Source organism: Cololabis saira, chromosome 18 (genome assembly GCF_033807715.1).
Source record: "Cololabis saira isolate AMF1-May2022 chromosome 18, fColSai1.1, whole genome shotgun sequence".
NCBI lineage: Eukaryota > Metazoa > Chordata > Actinopteri > Beloniformes > Belonidae > Cololabis > Cololabis saira.
In genome coordinates, this window is record NC_084604.1 from 14,699,306 (window position 1) to 14,722,184 (window position 22,879).

The window sequence follows — 22,879 nt, forward strand, 5'->3', positions numbered from 1 at the left end:
CAAAATATGGCGTGATATTCATCTTTGAACAAGTGATGGAAACAGGGAAAATCTGAATCCTGTCTGTTCACATGGATTTATGGGATTACGGAGCACTCAGCTTCTGAAATACGTCCACTGGGACCTTGTGGTCGTGCTGAGGACTGAACGTTTTGGCTCCAGATGGGACCAGGGTTAGGGTGCGCCCAAACTTTTTCTTTGGTACTTTTCCTCCGGGCCAAAGCAGAAAGTGATGGTTTGCTATTGTAGAAAATCCTGGTTTGTTTTGGTGTTCACATTAGCTTTTCACCTTTTTAGTGGACAAAAAAAAAAACAATAGAAAAAGTGTGGAAGAGCTCACAACCTGATTGGATGTTGTTTGCTCCATTTTGAAGTGGACCCAGTTCTTCTCCTTTAACTTGTTCAGTGCGCACTTACTTTTGAGCACATTTTAAATGCACTGAACTAAGAACAACAAACAAGTATGAGCACATTAGTAGTACCCACTGCTAAGATTTATTCTCAAAATTATAAAACCTGCTCTATCAAAAAGAAAATACAGTTTTTCGTTTTAGCAAAATGAGTCACTAGAAAATGTGTAAAAATAGTAAACAATGCAATATTATACATCCCACAAATATGTCACACTGAAAAGTTTGGTGTTTTCAGGAGCTTTCATAAAGAAAATTCCTTCACTAACATTTTGGCCTTGTTTGTGTGGTCGTCTTTATAAACGTATCCTCGTTGTCCACATGTGTGTTCAGATGTGTAATGATTGCGATTCAGGTAAGCCATTTGAAGCACCTGCAACACAAAAACATTACACATTAAACATTATTTCAACGTGCTGATATTTACCAGATTGTGGTTGCCATAAAAAACATCTTTATTGCTCTATCTATATACACTATATCTCTATAGTGTATATATTGCTCATACTACATCTTATATTACCCACATGTATATTATAGTAACATATATAACTAGAAAATTTCAGGAAATTTTGATATGGGCATGCCCTACTGCCCATTCGTACCCTCTTGCTGCTTTGGTTTGGGGTTGTAGTGGTTGTGTTCGGGGTGGTTCTATGTCAGTTTGAGGTGTTTATGGTTGTATTGCATTCATTCCTGTGCTCCCCACAGGGGGTGTGGTTTAGGGTTGTTAATAAACCACAGCCCCTGCTTCGGGGTTGTGTGGTTTAGGGTGATTAATAATGGCCAAGAAGTAGTTTAAGGTTATTAATAAACCGTTAAATGTTGTTGATAAACCTTTGGGGATGGGGCCATTTGGCAGGCATTTTGACTTAAAATGTATGTAAATCACAGCTTCATAAAATTTGAATATGTTGAAGTCCATAGCGTGCCGAGTCGGGGAACATTTGTACGATGTCTCTACGATAACCTGTTGCCTGTGTTCGGGGTGATTCTATGTCAGTTTGAGGTGTTTACGGTTGTATTGCATTCATTCCTGTGCTCCCAATAGTTATTAATGGGGCGCGCTTTTTGGCGTCTAGCGTCCCCACGGTAACACTTTTGGCTGAGAAAAAGTATTGCCCTTCGAGGCACGATGGATCCACATGTGTTGATGTATGCTATGTGTGGTTGCACGTTCTGGTTCAGGCTACGTTAACGGATAGGTTTTTTTTTCACCATGGTAAACAAACCCATCCGAATGAATGGGGCCATTTGGCATGGATTTTGACATAAAATTTCCTTAAATCACAGCTTCATGAAATTTGAATATGTTGAAGTCCACAGCGTGCCGAGTCGGGGAACATTTGTACGATGTCTCTACGATAACCTATTGCCTAGCAACAAGCGTCCAGAGTCAAATGGAATTTTTTTTTAAATTGAAAGGCAAATATCGCAGAAACTGTAATAATTGGCATAATGAGGTTGTAGGGTCCATTAGTGCCAATCGGGCCGAGTGTTTGAAAGTATGAACGATGTCTCTACGATAAAGTTCGGCAGAGCAATAAGCGTCCAAATTTTAGCCTTTTTTTTTTTGCTTTTTGGCATCTAGCGTTGCCACGGTAACACTTTTGTCTGAGAAAAGTAATACCCAGCAAGGCACCATTCGAGAAGCATCCAACGATGTATGCCATGCATGAGTGCACGTTGCGGTTCGGGCCGTATTAACTGACGAAAAAAGCGTGCGGAATAATAATAAGAAAAGGGCAACCTTTTCTGTATACTATTATATCGCCTTCATTTTCATGTTTCTCCTCGTTTTTTCGGGCGTGTTTTTTTCTGGGGGGGATTTTTTTCTTCCATATAAGAGCGGGGTCATGCTGTACACCCGCTGGTGCGCAGTGGGACTTTTGCGACTTTAGCTTGTTAGCAAAATGCTAGCAACATTTCACTTTGGGCCATTCTGGACGATTGCAATATGGTCATGCCACGACTTGGCATGCCCATAATAATTAAAGCTGCAAGCAGCGATGAACGGGCCCTCGCATGTGCAATTTTCACCAATGAAGGTCAGGGACTCAAAACGTCAAAAGTCTGATGACACCACCCATGACTCTTTATGTCAAACCATTCAAAGGTTATGGCAGAAAATAGGAACTATCAAATATCGACCAATCAGAAGAAGGGGCGGGGTTAATTTGCACCAATTAAGGTGAAGGAGTCCAAACCGAGTCAGATGACACCACCAACGACTCTTTACATCAAACCATGCAAAAGTTGTGCCAGAAAATAGGGACTATCAAATATTGTCCAATCAGAAGAAGGGGTGGGGCTAATTCAGGCCAATGAAGTACAAGTACTCAATATCGAGTCCGATGACACCACCCACATGTCTTTATCACAACCCGTTCAAAAGTTATGGCAGAAAGTAGGAACTATCAAATATGGACCAATCAGATGAAGGGGGATCGCGCTTTCTGGCGTCTATCGTCGCCACGGTAACACTTTTGGCTGAGAAAAGTAATGCCCATTGTTGCAGGATCTAGACGCACATTTTGATGTATAACACACCTGGGTGCACATTACGGTTCGGGCCGTATTAACGGCCGAAGAAGTGGCATATATTGCGCCAAAATGACACAATTAATTCAAAATGGACGACTTCCTGTTCGGTTTCGGCCATGTCGCCAAGAGACTTTTCTTTAAATTGTGACATGGTACAGGTGTGTACTGATTTTCGTGCATGTACGTCAAACCGTATTGTGGGGCATGAGGTACAAAGTTTTCTAGGGGGCGTTGTTGAGCCATCTTGCCACGCCCATTAATGCAAACCATGAAATATAAAATTTTTCACCAGGCCTGGCTTGCGTGCAAAATTTGGTGACTTTTGGGGCACCTTTAGGGGGGCAAAAAGTCCCTCATTTCATCGGAAGAAAAATGAGAAAAACGAGAAAAACAACGAGAACGAGGATAACATTTCCTACAGATACAATAGGGCCTTCGCACTGTAAGTGCTCGGGCCCTAATTATGTACTATATTTAATATAATATAATATATCTACTCTTAACTGTATATACCATTTATTCTGTACATACTGCACTTGCTCCTTTTCCCTGTCTTATTGGATGCCAAACTGCATTTTGTTACCCAATATTTTACATGTGACAATAAAGTTGAATACTCAGAGCCAAACACCAAGTTGAATCTAATCTAATCTAATCTAATCTAATCTAATCTAATCTAATCTAATCTTGTTGGTAACAGATTTTTTATGCAACAGATATTGGCGATATCCAGATTGATAACAGGATTATCCTGACGAAAGTACAAATGCTCAAATTCCAGGCCAATGAATCCTTCAGATAATTTTTGCGTGTATCAGAATGTTCCTCTGTCCAATAATATGTCCCGACAGAATAAAAATTACAGATTAAAAGATTTTTGGCCTCTGTCTTTTCTTACCCGATATACCTCCACCTCGTCTCATGTTCTGGAAAATTCCCAGTCCACTGGATGTAGCGCCGGCACCGGTGCTCTAAAACAAGAGCGAAAGTCAAAAATGTGTGTTATCAATAAATTGAACAAAAGCTAATAAAAAGCCAACAAAAAACAACTAAACAAACATTCAGAAAGCAGGTCGTACCGTTGTTATTCCTTGGGAAGTCGTTGACTTCATTGTGAGCTCTGACCGCACCTGAAAGGATGAAGCAGGAATTAGTGCTTTGTTTTAAAAAGTGTTTTTATCCTTTACAACCAAATACAAAAAAGTGTTTTCATTTAAGGTTCAGGTTTGAAATAAAATTTCCTAGTGAACGTTTCCATAGACACACAAACTGGATTGTTGTATAATTTGGAGGCATGTTTGTTCACCAAGTTTAATTTAACTGACTAACCAGATGTATGGGGCATTTAGAAAACTATGTACTTGCATTAAAATGCAACAATTTACAGTATAGTAACCATCAGTTCAGTTTTTCGCTAGCAAATCCAAATCTGTAATTAAATCCTGCTGGATTACTATGATGCACGATTTTGGTTTTAGCAGAAAGCATTAGGAACTGTAGATGCTTTGCCCCACAGATTCAAAATGTGGTCACATCACACAGTTTTGGCAAACTTCTAAGAAATGTAATCTGAAGTTTAAATATGCAAGTTTCCCATCAATTAAGATAAACATGTTTACTTCTCATTTATTAGCACTTTGAATCACCTTGTGTTGAATTGTGCTATATAAATAAACTTGCCTTGCCTTGCCTTATTGTGTGTGTTTCAAACATGTTCTGCTCATATCATTTACACAAGCTCTAAATATGGTCACAGTCAAGAGCAGATTTAGTTCATTACAACGAAAAGTTTAGCACTTCTAACATTTCCATGAATTACATTTTCAAAAACAAGTTCCCCGGGAACAGTTTGAACAACAATTTGATCTGCTCACATTTTATTTTTATTTATTTATTTTTTAATATTTTCATCCCAATTTTTTTCCCCATTTTATGACCCAGTGCTCCTACCTAAGTGACAGTCGTGGGCATCGCCCCCTCTACCAACCCTGGGAGGGCCCCGCCCTGAGCTCAGGTCTGCTCACATTTTATGAACGAGGCCTATTGAACACAACTTTTAAGATGCCAGAAAAACGGAAACACTGACATGGCGATGACGGATCATGAGCTGCATCTTTATAGATAAATGAGTATTTAAAATCAAACCAAATACTTTTGGCTCTCATGGCTCAGGCACAGCTCTGGTGGGCCATATGTGGGCCAAATTTGGCTCACAGCTCATAGGTTGGACCAAAGCTGGCGGTTTCTGAGTTAACAACCTCAGAAACAGCAACAAATTTGGGCCAAAGAAAACTAGATAGTTAACCTATAGTTATCGGTAAAAGTGATAATTGGAGTGTACTGAGTCACACATACCTTTTTGTCCAGCAGTGTCCCAAATACCAAGATGAAGAAACCCTTTAAAAAGCACATGGATAATGATGTAAAGTTCATAACTGCACTGTAAAGACAAAGTTATAATTTCACTTGTATGACATTATACTGTTCTGCATAATTTATCAATAGCTACCTGCAGCGAATTGAAGAATGCAAATGCAATATGGATTCCTTCATTATCTGGGTCAGTCATCGTTCCAACTCCCAAACTCCATGTCAATCCAAAGAATGGTGTGAGTACAGCCAAACTCCGGGCGATGACCATCAGAACATGTTTTTCACCTGGCTGTGTAGCACTTGACTCAATTCTGCTCCTCAACATTTTGTATATCACCACCAGCAGGATTATGAGGTTTATAACCACTATTACCAGGGCAGGGATCACAAATGCCAGCAGGGCTTTGGACTCGTCCCAGTTGAGCCAGCAGACAGTATTTGCTCTGATGTATTCCTTTGCGGGTGCAGTTACAGCGATGGTTATTACTGCGATGATGAGTGGTGCACCGTATCCCAGACAGAATCCAATAGCCAACATGGCCGCTTTAGACAACCCCCCACCAAAGACACTGAGCATGCGATAGAGCAGCAGCAGACCTGAGGCTAACATCCAGAAGAACAGAGCCAGATAGAAAAAATGGATAAAAAAGGTAGCTGCAGTGCATGCTGGTGGGTTTTTCTGATCTGCATCTGCAATGGCCGCCCCAATGATGAACCAGATGTTTGCAATCAAGAGAGAAACGGCAATGTTCACAATGGAAACATGGCGCAAGTAGGATGTGGCGTTCTTTCTTATTTTTCTCCAGATGATACCCTCAATGATGAGACATATGACCAATGAACCCATTGACAAGCCAACACCGATGTAGGTTATATAGTCCAATATCGGGTTATTTGGAGCGAAAGGTGACATGAGGATGGAGAACGAGGTGAGATGGTTGCAGTTGCAGCTGATGGTTTCGTTGTCATTCACCAAGGTGCACCCATTGTCGTCCCATCCTCCAAGACCTTCAAAGAGTGAGAAGTTCCAGAAAACACACTTTGGATCCTGCAGAGTATCGTTGAGAGTATCAAATGTTAATGAGATGTTATTGATTTTGCCACTGGACTGAATAAGTACCACCCTTCCGTTGATAACATTGTCAGATGAATTGGCTTCGTCTCTTGCAGGGAGCACGGTATCCATGGAGGAAAATGTTATCACTGTGATTGATTTTCTTTGTCCATCAGATTCTGGTATATCTACTTCCACCGAAGAATAGAAATCCTCACTAAAGGTTTCCGTGAACTCAGTTTTGTTCAGGATAATTAACGGGGTTTCAATGTTAGAGGAAGTTTTGGAAAGACGACTTGTTATCGTCTCAAGAGACTGCAACAACAATGAACTGACACTTTTAGGGTCCTTGTCTTTTCTTTCTGAGCTTGTGTTTTTTTTATCATTCTGGTTCAGAGTATTCCATGAATTCTTTGCCTCGGGTCTGGTGAGAATGCCTATCGTTCCAAGGACATTCTACATTTAAAAAACAAATAAAAAACAAAACAGAAAGTATTAAACATTAAAAACAATTATTACCTGCAGTATGTAAATGCCTCACTAAGATTCACCCACCTTTAGTGAGCTTTCACCTATAGATGAAGATGGAGATGAATACACTTTGGCCACGTTGTTGAGTATCCTAACAATGGTGTTAATCGTGGCGGGAGACTCTATGACTTCCTCAGTGAAGTTCGTAGTGACATCACTGAGTACGTCCAAGAATGGTGGCACTGCAGCAATATTCAAATTCTGACACAGTAAAAAAGGGTTTTAGTGACCATTGCAATATTATTATGCCAAAAATATCATTCCCCTTATTTGATAGCATTGTCGAATCTAAATATAACCAGGTCCAGGTCATAATACTGTTTCTTTTTTTTTTTTTTTATTGATCTTTTTATAGGAAACAACATACAATGAAAACAAGTAGTCAAACACACGCATTATACATTGTCTCCTTTTTTTTTTTTTTTTTTAAAAACACACAAAACCTAACTAAGGAACAGAGTCTCTGTAGCGTTAAATAATAAATAAACAGATGAGCAAGAAATGATCAAAGGAGGAAAGTAATGTATGAGCAAAAATGCATACAAAAAACAAATGCAGTGGTGAATGTAGATGCCCATAAGTGATATCCCATTAACTGGAAATAAATAAAACATAAAAAAAAACAAATTAAGGAGATGAAAAGAAAATTAAGGGAGGGGGGGGTCAGTCGGTGGGTAGAGTCTTCAACGCGGTAAAGTGGTCTATGAAAGATTGCCATTTGCGAACGAATTTATCTGCGTTGCCTTTTAAAGAGTATCTCACCTTCTCCAATTTAAGAAAAAACATAACATCACTAAGCCAAATAGAAATAGACGGGGACTTGGGGGATTTCCATAGAAGTAAGATACGACGTCTTGCTAAAAGGGATGTGAAAGCCAATACTTCTGACTGTGTGGGGCTGATATATGAGGAGTCAACAGTGAGTCCGAATATTGCTAAGAGAGGGGCCATAACAACTTTTTTACCCAGAACTTTAGACATGATCACAGAATAATCACTCCAAAATTTCTGTAACCTAGGACAGGAGAAAAACATATGACTTAAATTGCATGGAGAACCCTGGCATCTGTCGCATAGGTCTGCAACATTCGGATATATTTCCGATAATCGGGATTTTGATAGGTGGGCTCTATGCAGCACCTTAAATTGAATAAGTTCAAATCTAGCGCAAGGCGTGCTAGATCGTATGCTACGGATAGCTTTATCCCACAGCTCCCCTGTGAAGTCAAGGCCCAACTCTCGTCCCCAACCCTCCCGAGCTTTATCTACAGAATGATCATCAAATGTCATACACAGTGCATATATCTTAGATATCAGAGACTTTTGACTGAGTTTCATTGTTAGAAGATCATCCCACGGTTGGTTAGCAGGAAGGGAAGGGAAGCATGGAAACAGAGCAGAGGCGCAGTGTCGAAGCTGGAAGTAGCGAAACAAATGGGAGGCAGGCAAATTGAACTTTGACCTCAGATCTGAAAATGTGGAAAAGATACCATCCTTATATAGATCCCTGAAGTGCTTAATGCCCCGGTTGTACCAAATCATAAAAGTGGTGTCTATTAGTGATGGAGGGAACAGATGATTCTTAGTAACAGGTGTATAGATGGATGGAGAAGCAAATTTAAAGTGGCGCCTAAACTGTGACCAAATCTTAAGGGAGGAAAGCACCACAGGGCTATTTGTAAACTTAGAGGGATTCAATGGTAAAGAGGAGGAGAGTAGGGCCGTTACAGAGGATGAAGAGAGTGACTGAGCCTCCAATCTGCACCATAATAACTCAGGAGACTGAAGCCAATAAATTAGTTTGTGAATATGCGCTGACCAATAGTAAAGCATAAAGTTTGGTAGTGCTAGACCCCCATTAAATTTAAATTTTTGGAGAAGCGAATACCTCACTCTGGGTGTCTTACCGGCCCATAAAAAGTTGGAAACAATTTGGTCAAGCGATTTAAAAAAAGATTTTGGTAGAAATAAAGGAGTGCATTGGAACAAAAAAAGAAATTTAGGCAATACAGTCATTTTCACTGTGTTAATTCTTCCTATCAGTGACAATGGTAGGGAGTTCCACCTCTGTAATTCCGCCTTCACTCGAGTTACCAGTGAGGAAAAATTAGCGGTGAAAAGAGAGGGCAGAGTGCGGGTCACATTAATCCCTAAGTATCTAAAGCCGGACGGGCTGAGTTTAAAGGGGATATCAGATTGTTTGAGTTGTAAAGCAGAGGAGTTTATGGGGAAGCATTCACACTTGTGAAGATTGACCTTATAGCCGGAGAAGGATCCATAATTCTTCAACAGAGATAATATTGGTGCGATGCTGGTTAAAGGGTCAGATACATATAAAAGGAGGTCGTCTGCATAAAGTGACAATTTAAGTTCCACATTGGACCTAGAGACTCCGCGAAATAGAGGAAGAGTTCTTAAAGCAATTGAAAGTGGTTCGACGGATAGAGCGAATAGCAAAGGGGAGAGAGGGCAGCCCTGTCTCGTGCCACGTGATAATGTAAAATAAGTGGAGTAGTTGTCATTGGTGTGAATGCTGGCCTGAGGGGAAGTGTAAAGAAGTCTAATCCACGATATAAACCTGTGTCCAAATCCGAATTTATGAAGTGTTGCAAAAAGATAGTTAAATTCGACATGATCAAAAGCTTTCTCAGCATCAATTGCGATAACAACTTCAGGGAGTGGAGAAGAATCTTTAGAGAGAATCACATTAAGAAGTGTACGAACATTATAGAAGAGCTGGCGTCCCTTGATGAAACCATTCTGCTCCTCAGATATGATGCTAGGAAGGATCTTATCAAGACGAATTGCTAGTGCTTTGGCTAAAATTTTGACATCTACATTCAGTAAAGACAAGGGCCTATAAGAAGTGCATGATTCAGGGTCCTTGTCCTTCTTCAAAAGGAGGGCAATAGACGCCTGCATTAAAGAGGGAGGCAATGAGCCATGATCAAGGGACTCATTGTACATTGAAAGTAAAAGGGGGGCTAATTTGTCTTTGAATTTTTTGAAAAACTCAGCTCCGAACCCATCGGAACCAGGGGCCTTGTTGCTTTGCGTAGCTTCAATGGCGGCAGCAATTTCTTGCAAGCTGAAAGGAGCATCGAGGCCATTAGCCACATCCAAATTAATAGTAGGGACAGTGATATTATCAAGAAAGGAGGTCATTTCTGCTGTGTCAAGTGGAGATTCTGACTCATAGAGAGAGGAGTAGTATGATTTAAAAATTGTGTTGATGGCGATTGGATCGGTGGTAAGTGTGCCATTAGAATCTCTAATGCTGGGAATCAGTCTCGACGTTGCTTGCCTTTTTAATTGGTGAGCCAATAACCTGCTTGGTTTATCGCCGTGTTCATAATAGTTGGCATGAGCGCGTAATAGGAGCCGTTCAGAATCGGCTGTCGCTATAAGATCGAATTTTGACTGCAAATCAAGCCGTTGTTTCAGTAAACTCGGACTCGGGTTAACTGAGTTTAGTCTGTCTGTGTCCTGAATTTTAGATGTGAGCTCCTGTAATTTAGCCCTGCGGATTTTACTGGCGTATGCTGAATAAGAGATAATCTGTCCTCGCAAATATGCTTTGAGTGATTCCCATACTAGCGAAAAACTGGTAGAATCTGTTTTGTTTAATGCAATGAAATCATCTATTGAAGCAGATATAGAAACATTAAATGTATCGTCGGATAAAAGCAATGGATTAAACCTCCAGGGAGAAGAAAAACGGGGGCGCTCAGACCATGTTATATTCAAAGTTAGAGGGGCGTGATCCGAAATAACAATTGGGTGGTATACGACAGAAGTAACTTTGGGGAGAAGAGAGCCATCAACAAAAAAATAGTCAATACGTGAATATGACTGATGTACTTGTGAAAAAAAAGAGAATTCCTTATCTCCAGGATGTGAGACCCTCCACGGATCAACAAGCCCGTTCTTGACTGTAAAATCGGTAATAGATTTTGACATAGAGGATTGAGTCAAAGTACGAGGATTCGAACGGTCCAAAGAAGGATTAATAACACAATTCAGATCACCGCCCAGTATTGTAATATGCGTATTTAAGAAAGGGAGGTTGCCAAACAGCCTATCCGTAAAATTGGGGTCATCAAAATTAGGGGCATATATATTCACCAACAATACAGGGTTACAGTATAGAGTGCCCGCAACAATAAGATATCTACCATTCTTATCGGATATTGTCCTGGAGACGGAGAAATTGACTCTTTTGTTGATCAAAATTGCTACTCCTCTAGACCTAGAATCAAAATTTGAATGAAAAATATCACCCACCCAAGCTCGTTTGAGTCTGAAATGATCTTTATTTCGCAAATGAGTTTCCTGAAGGAAAGCTATGTCAGTGTCCAAGCGTTTCAAATGTGAAAAAATCTTTGATCGCTTAATTGGATTATTCACACCTTTCACATTCCAGCTAGTGAATGTAATGTTTGATCCAGTATCAGGCTTGCGCAGATTACGATCGTTCATAGGCATTCTCTGAGAGAAAATAAGACCGACTCACCCACCACCAGAGGAGATATAAGGAAAAGAGGTAAAAGGGAAAACCAAAACAAACAAAACTCAGGAGTATATACATACCTACAGAGACAAAAAGCCAACATCCCATAACCCCCGCCCACCCACCCAACGCACATTAGATGATCCCATCCCCAAACGATGGAAACAGCCGTGCTGGCTTCAAAGGAAGCCATTCTCGAAAAGAGATGCTTTCGACTATAAAGCTAAATACAAAAACAAAAACAAAATTAGCTCCTGCAGAGTTAAAACCTTAAAAAAAAAATAAAATAAAATATGAGGCATATGAAACCATCAATCTGAGGCATTCTGACGATCGCTGTCTTGTCAGGGTAACAACAAACGTAAATTAAGGAGATCTTTGGCCTATAGAACAATAATATATACATATATGCACTCACACACCCACACAGACACGCACACACATGCACACAATTTAAGAAAACACAGGGGTGCGTGCATATTTTCTTATCAAGGCATCATACCAGAGAAATGATTAGGCCATCAATTTAAAACGGTGTTGTTCCCATTGATAGTTAGAAGAGAAAAGAAAAAAAAATGAATAAATAAATAAAAAATAAAAAATAAAAAATTACGACATAAAGTCCCATTTTCTGAATTGACTCAGTCACTCACCCCGGGCCAGAGTCCCGCACGGACATCAAGCTGGATAAATCGTCCCAGAAAACTAGCTGGTAGTCACTTTTTTTATTTTCCTGATGAATGCCAGGGCTTCATCTGGCGACGTGAAGTCCCGCTGCTGGCCATCATGGGTTACACGCAGCCGGGCTGGATACAGCAATCCATACCGGACTCCTTCAATCTCCCGCAGCTGACGGCGCACGTCATTAAAGGCAGCGCGCGCCCGCGCTGTCTTGGCTGTGTGGTCCGGGAACACGGAGATGCTCATACCCCGGACTTTGATCTGCTGCCGCTCTCTCGCCTTTCTCAGGATGTCAGCGCAGTCGGTGTAATAATGGAGCCTTGCCACTATTGCGCGGGGCCGCTCCCCGGGCTTCGGTCTCGGCATGAGGGTGCGGTGGGCTCTGTCCACCACCGGCTCTGCGTCGAGGGAGAAGGCTTCCGCCAATAGCCTGGAAACACCGGCTGCAGATGAAGAGTCAGGATCCTCCTCCGGGACGCCAATAATCCGTACGTTCTGCCGACGAGACCTTGACTCCAAATCCTCGCATCTGTCCTCCAGCCTCACATATTCTTTCGACAAGTGATCCACTTTTTTCTGGAGAGCAGCGATGTCGTCTGAGCAGCTTGAGAGCGAGAGCTCGATCCCAGCGACCGTGGTCGCGAGACCCGCGACGTCCGCCTTCATGGAGGAAATACTGCCAGAAAGATCGGCTTTAAGAGAAAGCAGCTCGGACTTAATGGACGTTAAATTCTCGGTAAGTGCTGCCTGAAGCTCTGACCGAAATATAGCTGCAACATCATTGCGGAGAGCGGAGAGGAGTTCGGTTTTAAGCCGGCTGAACTCCGCAGCTGGAACCTGCGCAGCGCAGGTGCTCTCCGGAGGAGGGGAATCACCGCGGGGCGAGGAGACAGCATGAGCAGCAGGCCGCGGGTTAGCTGGAGGGTTATTCCCCGCTTTGATGGACTTTGGAGGCATTTCCGTGGTAAGTTGTCGAAGTAACCGCGTTGAAAATAATTTAGTTAAAACCAAAGCCGTGGGAGTGATGCAAAAAGTGCCTATAAATGTTGAATTAAAATTAACTCTGCAGGAGCTCCGCTAATCACGTCTCACCCCATGTACAGCTAAGCCGGACCATAATACTGTTTCTACAGGATTTCAAGTGTCGTACTGCAATAATTGTTATTGTTGTCATGGCGCCTGCATTTATTTCATTTTTTTGTCATTTTTTTGCTGTTTTATTCATCTTTCGGACATAGTTGATGTTGGCCCGTTAGGCTATGTGATGCATGCGTCATGTGACTGTTTAAACTTGTGTTGGGAAACCCTCTCATGGTTAGCTGTCTTTCCCATGCTCCCAAGTTGTCTTGTGATAAGCTCTTCTAAAATTTGAAAATTTCGTTTTTACCTACAGAGGTGTAATATTCCTCCATGGTATCATCTGTGAATGCACTGCTAGTCACTTTTCAGATTTTTTCTGCATCTTACATGCAACTTGTAGCCAACACTGGTGGGCCAGTTGGTGCTTTGTACCTTTTAGTATTGTATGGCGGTGCTTATCACGACAAGCTGGCTGTGAACCAAAAAGAAAGATGTGTCCATCTGAATTCTTACACAACAGAGGGAGTACACTCCTACCCTACACTACCTTATCTTTGACATGCATTTGTGGAATGGTCTTCCTTTTATTATTAACGTTACTGTGAATCATTATAGAGGGAATGCGCATGACGTCACAGATGCAACTTCACAGCGGGTTACGCCCACTGAGTGGAAGAAAGACTGAGTGGCAGCGTAAACTTTCAGTTTGAGCACACTCGAAAACATCTAAAATGGGAAAGAGCTGTTTTGCGATCGACTGTACTAGATTTAGCCAAGAAATCGGAGTTATCGTTTTACAGGCTGCCAAAAAATAAGCTTAAAACAGACAAATGGATCGCTGCAATTCGCAGAAACAACTGGATTCCAGGCACCGAAACGTGGATTTGCGGTTCCCATTTTGTATCAGGTAATGTTGGATTTTTGGGTAGCGTTGACGTTAAACGGTCAAATCTTAAAGTTCGGTGTCCTCATCACTTTAATTTCGCCAACAAATCGTGCCTTGAAGTAGGACAAAGTCTCAAGACTTTTGTATGCCTTCATGCTTTGCTTCGTGTATTTCCCCGGTGTAGAAATTAAGTACATATAAATATCAGGAAACTCGATTCGTGGCCAAATATTAATGTCCATGGACCACTGGTTCTTCAGGTAACTGTACGGGTCACTGTCAAGTCCAACTGTTGTGTGCTGCTGACGCCCCCCCCCCCTCTGGTCATCCCGCTGCTGCTTCCACATGACTGTTGTGTGCTGCTGACGCCCCCCCCCCCACCTCTGGTCATCCCGCTGCTGCTTCCACCTGCCTGCTGTGTGCTGTCGACGTCCCTGACTCCCCAAGTCTGGCCTTCGGCAGGAGGGTCCCCCCTTATGAGCCTGGTCCTGCTCAAGGTTTCTTCCCTCCTAAAGGGGAGTTTTTCCTTGCCACTGTTTGGCTTAAGGCTTTTCTCCCACTAAGGGAGTTTTTACCTGCCATTGTTTATATAATAATTGCTCGGGGGTTTATGTTTATGTTTATATTTATGTTTATGTTTATGTTCATGTTCTGGATCTCTGGAAAGCGTCTAGAGACAACATCTGTTGTATTAGACGCTATATAAATAAAATTGAATTGAAATTGAATTGAACTGCCTTTAATTTAAGCCGATAATCGGCTTTTATCCTGTCTTTTCCACAATTTCCCCTACTAGTTGCAACCATTTTTGCTGCTGTTTTGCCACTCAGGGGGCGTGGTCCAGTGGAAAAGTGACGTCAATGCATACCCTCTATTTGGAGTTTATTACATTACACCAAATGTTTCAGTGATTTCCAATCATAATCACTCAAGGTCTTTTTTCGGACATATTGTCAGTAACATCAGGAGAATTTGGTTACCTCAGACAGTTCGAACAGTTGCTTAACAGGCCGCAGGACGCAGTTGTCTTGAAAATCTCCATATGTACCATCTGCCGTACAAACCGCTGTCTTTTCTCCCTCAAAGTCCTTTTCACAAGGTGCTTCAGCAACAAAGCCGACAGGTCCGTTTCCATATGTGACATTGAAACATACAAACACTAGAGAGAAAGAGGGTTGTTAGAACAATGATTGTTACTTGTTATTTACGGGAAAGCGTGACTTCACGCTTCAACACTCACCTTCTCTGGTGAATTCCAATATGATTTCTTCCTTAAAAACCTTACTGCTTCCTTCGAGTTCCACTTGACAGGTGATTAAGCTTTGTGTGGATGGACAGTCTCGAGGAACAGGAAAATCGTATGTGATGTAATTTCCCGTAGCTAAACCAATACATCATAAAACTTAAGGTTATGAGTGGTACATAATGAGAATCCAGAAAAACAGACTCATGTGTGAAAACAACTTTAAAATACAAATCATTGTGTGTTTTTGTGTTTGCGTGTGTGTGTGTGTGTCAGGGTTTGACACTTCCCCCCAGTGTTTGTAACTTTCAGTTCTGTCTTGCCCCGCCTGTGTCCCATCTGCCCTGATTGTGTCTGCACCTGTGTCTCGTTATCCCTTCAGTATATCTTGTCTTGTCATTCCTTGGTTCCCTGTCGGTCCGTACTGTTCTCTCCTCCACGTCTCCTCGTGGTTTTTGTTCCTGTTCCTGGTTTTTGTATTTTATCCTGCTCTGCAGCGCTTTGCTTTTGCCCTTTTGGATTAAACCCTTTTGTTTTTGAGAACTCCTGCCTCCAGCCTCCCTCTGTCTCCTGCACTTGGGTCCTTAAAGAACCAAACCATGACAGAACGGACCGACCATATGGACCCAGCGGGAGACTACCTCACCCTCATGGAGTTTTTGCGCCAGGAGGAGTACTGGGACCCCTTTTGGGGAACACGCCTGGCTCTGGGTGGGCCCAGGAGCCTGCAGGCCCAGGGGAAGGGACGGCGCCAGCCCCAGCCCCAGCCCCAGCCTGTTCCGGTGGGGGCCCTGGACGCACCTCTTCCTGTTCCCGAGGTGGTCCTGGACGCATCCCAGCCTGTTTCCCCCTTCTGGGGAACACGCCTGGCTCGAGGCGGGCCCAGGGGTTCTCAGCCCCAGGGGAAGCGACGGCGCCAGCCCCAGCCTGTTCCTGCTCCAGCGGTGGTCCTGGACACATCGCCCCCTGTTCCGGCTCCAGCAGTGGTCCTGGACGCATCGCCCCCTGTTCCGGCGCTGGTCCTCGACGCATCGCCCCCTGTTCTGGCTCCAGCGGTGGTCCTGGACGCCTCAGCTCCTGCTGGAGTTCCTCCTCCGGTGATGGTTCCGGACCCCCCTCAGCCAGCTCCGAGGACCCGTGTCCCCCCTCAGCCAGCTCCTAGGACCCGTGTCCCCCCTCAGCCAGCTCCGAGGACCCGTGCCCCCCCTCGGCCAGCTCCGAGGACCCGTGTCCCCCCTCAGCCAGCTCCGAGGACCCATGTCCCCCCTCAGCCAGCTCCGAGGACCCGTGTTCCCCCCCAGCCCGCCCTGGATGTGGACTGTGGGGACATCTGGGATCTGTCCCTTGAGGGGGGGCCAGCACCTCGGACCCGGGTACCCCCGCAGCCAGCGCCACGGACCCGGGTCCCCACTCGGGCAGCTCCGGGGATCCTCTGCCCCCCGACTCCGGCTCCACGCATCCTGTCTGCTCCTGTTCCGGCTCCCCGCATCCTGTCTGCTCCTGTTCCGGCTCCCCGCATCCTGTCTGCTCCTGTTCCGGCTCCCCGCATCCTGTCTGCTCCTGTTCCGGCTCCCCGCATCCTGTCTGCTCCTGTTCCGGTTCCCCGCATCCTGTCTGCTCCTGTTCCGGTTCCCCGCATCATGTCTGCTCCTGTTCCGGCTCCCCGCCTCCTGTCAGCCCCGACTCCGGATCCTGAGGCGGTCCCGCAGTCCTCTGTTCCTGAGGCGGTCCCGCAGTCCTCTGTTCCTGAGGCGGTCCCGCAGTCCTCTGTTCCTGAGGCGGTCCCGCAGTCCTCTGTTCCTGAGGCGGTCCCGCAGCCCTCTGTTCCTGAGGCGGTCCTGCAGCCCTCTGTTCCTGAGGCGGTCCCGCAGCCCTCTGTTTCTGAGGCGGTCCCGCAGCCCTCTGTTCCTGAGGCGGTCCCGCAGCCCTCTGTTCCTGAGGCGGTCCCGCAGCCCTCTGTTCCTGAGGCGGTCCCGCAGCCCTCTGTTCCTGAGGCGGTCCCGCAGCCCTCTGTTCCTGAGGCGGTCCCGCAGCCCTCTGTTTCTGAGGCGGTCCCGCAGCCCTCTGTTTCTGAGGCAGTCCCGCAGCCCTCTGTTTCTGAGGCGGTCCCGCAGCCCTCTGTTTCTGAGGCGGTCCCGCAGCCCTCTGTTCCTGAGGCGGTCCCGCAGCCCCGTCAGGTTCCAGAGTCCCGTCAGGTTCCCGAGTCCCGTCAGGTTCCCGAGTCCCGTCAGGTTCCCGAGTCCCGTCCAGTTCCCGAGTCCCGTCCAGTCTCGGAGCCCCGCCAGGAATCCCCGTCACGCCCCCCGCCAAGACCCAGGCCTAGGCCTCGGGGACGCCCCCCCGAGCTCTCTCGCTGGTCTGCTCGGTCCCGAGGGCGGCCCCCGGAGCTTTGGCCGTGTGTGGCCAGAGTGTGTGTGTGTGTGTGTGTGTGTGTGTGTGTGTGTGTGTGTGTGTGTGTGTGTGGGGGGGCTCTTATGATTCACTTCATGTTTACCTTCACTCCGGTCTAGGAACTTAATCACATAGGGGGCATTGACAGAGCACTTTAGCGCCACCAAGCTTTCTTCTGTACATTGCACTTTCTTTTGGCTTGGTTCCACTTTGATCTCAGGGGTTATTTCAAGAGTGAAAGTTCCCCTCTGTAGAAAAGTTGAATTGTTTTCACTTTTCAACTTACAGTCATAGGTTCCTGAAATTAAAGTTAACAATCATCATCATCATCATCATTTGGAGTGTCTTTGAAGCTGCGGCCTCAGATCTCCATGAACTGAATGACACTGTGACATCATACATCAGTTTTTGTGAAGACGTGTGTGCAGACCAAGACGTTCTGCACATACAATAACAATAAATCCTGGTTCACTCCGACCCTCAGAAAACTGCGCCGAGACAAAGAAGATGCCTACAGGCGACCGAGCCCTGTTCAGGCAGGCCAAAAACACACTAACGAGAGAGATCAGGAAAGCGAAGCGATCCTACGGCGAACGGCTGCAGAATCGCCTCTCTGCCAACCCTGACCCCTCTTCTGTGTGGAGAGGCCTGCAGAACATCACGGGGTTCAAAAGACCGGCTTCACGCCCTGCAGGCAACCTCAAACTCGCCAACCAGCTCAACAGCTTTTACTGCCGATACGATGAGGCCAACGGCTCACCATCATCATCATCATCATCATCATCATCATCCTCACCACCATCATCATCATCATCACCATCATCATCACCATCTCCACCATCCCCCCCCTCCCTCCCTGCGGCTACACCTCCACCATCCCCCCCCCTCCCCCCCTGCTGCCCTACCTCTACCTCCACCATCCCCCCCCCCAACCCCCCCCCCCCCCCCCCCCCCACTGCCCACCTTTTCACACCTCACCTCAGCCAACCCCCCCCACCTCTGTCTACCCCCCTCCCCCCACCCGAGACTCTGCCTGCACTCAAGATCTCTGTGGAAGACGTGTGTCGGCTGTTCAAAAGGCAGAAGACCAGGAAGGCTCCAGGCCCGGATGGCGTGTCCCCTCCTGCCTGAGAGCCTGCGCCGAGCAGCTGGCTCCCACCTTCACAAGGATCTTCAACCGGTCCCTGGAGCTGTGTGAGGTGCCCTCATGCCTCAAACGCTCCACCATCATCCCAGTTCCGAAGAAAGCCACCATCACAGGTCTAAATGACTACAGACCCGTCGCCCTGATGTCTGTGGTCATGAAGACCTTCGAGCAGCTGGTGTTGACCCACCTGAAGGACACCACAGGCTCCCTGCTCGACCCCCTGCAGTTTGCTTACCGGGCAAACAGGTCGGTGGATGATGCAGTCAACATCGGACTGCATCACATCCTGCGTCATCTCGACACCCCAGGGACTTACGCAGGGATCCTGTTTGTGGACTTCAGCTCGGTGTTCAACACGATCGCTCCCGCAATCCTCCACCAGAAGCTAACCCAGCTCACCGTGCCTGCCTCCACCTGTCAGTGGATTACCAGCTTCCTGAGTGACAGGAGGCAACAGATTGGCTGGGGAGCATCACATCCAGCACCCGGACCATCAGCACTGGCGCCCCCCACCCCCCAGGGGTGCGTCCTCTCACCACTGCTCTTCTCCCTCTACACTAACGACTGCACCTCAGGGGACTCGTCTGTGAAGCTCCTGAAGTACGCGGACGACACCACCGTTATCGGCCTGATCCGGGAAGGTGACGAGTCCGCGTAGAGAAGGGAGGTGGATCAGCTAGTCCACTGGTGCAGTCGGAACCACCTGGAACTGAACCCGCTCAAGACTGTGGAGATGACAGTGGACTAAAGGAAAAACCCACCGCCCCCCCCTCACCATCCTCAACAGCACCATCTCCTCCACAGACTCCTTCAAGTTCCTGGGGTTCACCACCTCCCGGGACCTGAAGTGGACCACCCACATCAACTCCGTCAGAAAGAAGGCGCAGCAGAGGTTGTACTTCCTGCGGCAGCTCAGGAAGTTTAACCTGCCACAGCAGCTGCTGATCACCTTTTACACTGCAATATTCCAGTCTGTTCTCTGCTCCTCCATCACTGTCTGGTTTGGATCAGCCACCAAACTGGACAGGCACAGACTGCAACGGACAATCAGGTCTGCAGAGAGGATAGTTGGGACTAACCTCCCATCTATCGACGACCTGTACCGGTCCAGGACCAGGAAACGGGCAGGTCGAATCTCTGCTGACCCCTCACACCCGGGACACAGCCTGTTCCAACTCCTCCCCTCTGGACGGCGCTACAGAGCACTGTGCGTCAGAACCTCCAGACACAAAGACAGTTTCTTCCCGCAAGCGGTTGCTCTGATGAACTCTCAAAAATAACAGTCTCAGAGCAAGTAACCAAACACGTGCAATATATAAATAAATCATCAATATATAAATAAATCATCTAGCACCCTCTTTAATATTCATGTTGCCTCACTCTGCCGCACCTCTCACTTTGTATTTCTTTTGTACAATTTTAAATTTTTTACCTTGTATTTTTTGCATAATTCCTGTCTGCTGAAAATGTAAACAGGTCATACTTATTCTCACTACCTCAAACTGCTGCACCTTTAAAATGTTTATACTGTACATAGAAATTCCACATCTGTCTATTGTTCATTTGTTTATTGTTTACCTTTAATACCATAGAGCGATAATACCAGAGTCAAATTCCTTGTTGGACAATGTTCGAACCTGGCCAATAAAGCTGATTCTGATTCTGATTCTGATTCTATCAAATATTGATCAGAAGAATGGGCGGGGCTAATTCAGGCCAATGAAGGTCAAGTACTCAATACCGAGTCCGATGACACCACCCACATGTCTTTATCACAACCCGTTCAAAAGTTATGGCAGAGAATAGGGACTATCAAATATCGACCAATCAGAAGAAGGGGTGGGGCTAATTCACACCAAATATGGTCAAGAACTCAAAACCGAGTCCGATGACACCACCCACATGTCTTTATCACAACCCGTTCAAATGTTATGGCAGAAAATAGGAACTATCAAATATCAACCAATCAGAAGAAGGGGCACGGCTAATTCACAAAAAATATGGTCAAGGACTCAAAACCATGTCCGATGACACCGCCCACGAGTCTTTATGTCAAACCATTCAAAAGTTATGGCAGAAAGTAGGAACTATCACATAACAAACAATCAGAAGAAGGGGCGGGGCTAATTTGCACCAATTAAGGTGAAGGAGTCAAAACCGAGTCCGATGACACCACCCACGACTCTGTATGTCATACCATTCAAAAGTTATGCCAGAAAATAGGGACTATCAAATATCAACCAATCAGAAGAAGGGGCGGGGCTGATTCAAGCCAATGAAGGTCAAGTACTCAATACCGATTCCGATGACACCGCCCACATGTCTTTATCACAACCCGTTCAAAGGTTATGGCAGAAAATAGGAACTATCACATATCGACCAGTCAGAAAAAGGGGCGGGGCTAATTCGCACCAATTAAGGTGAAGGAGTCAAAACCGAGTCCGATGACACCACCCACGATTCTTTATGTCAAACGATTGAAAAGTTATGGCAGAAAATAGGAACTATCACATATCAACCAATCAGAAGAAGTGGCTTGTCTAATTCACACCAATTATGGTCAAGGACTCGAAACCATGTCCGATGACACCACCCACGAGTCTGTCATACCATTCAAAAGATATAGCAGAAAATAAGGACTATCAACTATTGACCAATCAGAAGAAGGTGCAGGGTTAATTCAGGCCAATGAAGGTCAAGTACTCAATACCGAGTCCGATGACACCATCCACATGTCTTTATCACAATCCGTTCAAATGTTATGGCAGAGATTAGGGAACATCACATATCGACCAATCAGAAGAAGGGGCGGGGCTAATTCACACCAAATATGGTCAAGGACTCAAAACTGAGTCCGATGACACCACCCACAAGTCTTTATGTCAAACCATTCAAAACTTATGGCTGAAAATAGGATCTATCAAATATTGATAAAAATAAAAACGAGAACAATTCCTACAGATACAATAGGGCCTTCGCACTGTCAGTGCTCGGGCCCTAATAATAATAATAATAATGGTGAAGTTTGCCTTTAGTGGATTTCAGTATCAACTCTGCAAAGTCCAGATATATAAATACTATCTTCAGCTACACCACGATTTTTACTGTTACGGAAATCAAATAAGACAACATCATTTTGCATTTCTGAAAAAACAACTAATGACTGCTAGAATCCCAATTTATATCTTACCTTCATCAGCTGGGAAGAAATTTGCTATAGTTAATATGGACGCTCCATCGGTTTTGGAAAACTCATTTTCTGGGATTGAGCCCCCATTAAGCGTCCACTTGGCTGTCCATTCAGAGCCGAAGCTCAGACTCGCTGGTGGAGGACCACAGGTCACGGTCACACGTTGCCCGAGAAAGATTTTTGCAGGACTGACGTTTAAGTCTGTATCAGCTTTATAGAATGACACAAAGACCATAAAGTTATTATACAATTATAGTTACACAAAGCTTGTATATTTATGAGTAAAACAACATAAATGTGAAGTTTTACACAGGACAAAAATGAAAATAGCTTCTTCCTTACATTCAAACACAACAGGATACTGTAATCGTACCAGCTCGGTAAATACCCCGGATTTTATTTCCGTCAGTTGTAGGTCTTCAATAGCTGGAGCTCTGAGAGTGTAGGTCGCGATGGTGCTTCCACTCCTGCAATATAAATCTTCATGAAAATCCAGCAACACAAGGGGACAGGACTGGACTGGCTGTTCATTATTATTCATTACAGTATAGTTGATCTGGACACTTGACAGTAATTAACCAGTTATAAAAAGGGTTAAATACAGTGTATTCTGAAATAGTTAAGAGAATGTAACCCAGGTGAAAACTATGAGGTTGATGAGAGAAGGTTTACATTTGTATAGGTTTTATGATTTTGGACTTGGGCTTAACTGGAATGAATTGGATTTATAAACTGCTAATTTAACTGAGTTAAAATACAATTGGTCTAAACTTTAATGTATTGAATTTGACTGAATATAACTTGAAGTGGCTTCTGTTGTTAATTGGCACCACACACAA

The 22,879-nt window shown here is 44.9% G+C and overlaps 1 protein-coding gene across 1 annotated transcript; it reads right to left on the reverse strand.

The window, feature by feature from the left end:
• Positions 1-739: 739 nt before the first annotated feature.
• Positions 740-6,693, reverse strand: LOC133464774 (adhesion G-protein coupled receptor F1-like; the record flags this gene model as incomplete). The annotated part of the gene is made up of 5 exons (XM_061746962.1): positions 740-783; positions 3,853-3,925; positions 4,034-4,084; positions 5,310-5,351; positions 5,464-6,693. Coding segments are annotated over 5 exons (1,440 nt in total), but the record flags the coding sequence as incomplete, so codon positions are not given.
• Positions 6,694-22,879: the final 16,186 nt, after the last annotated feature.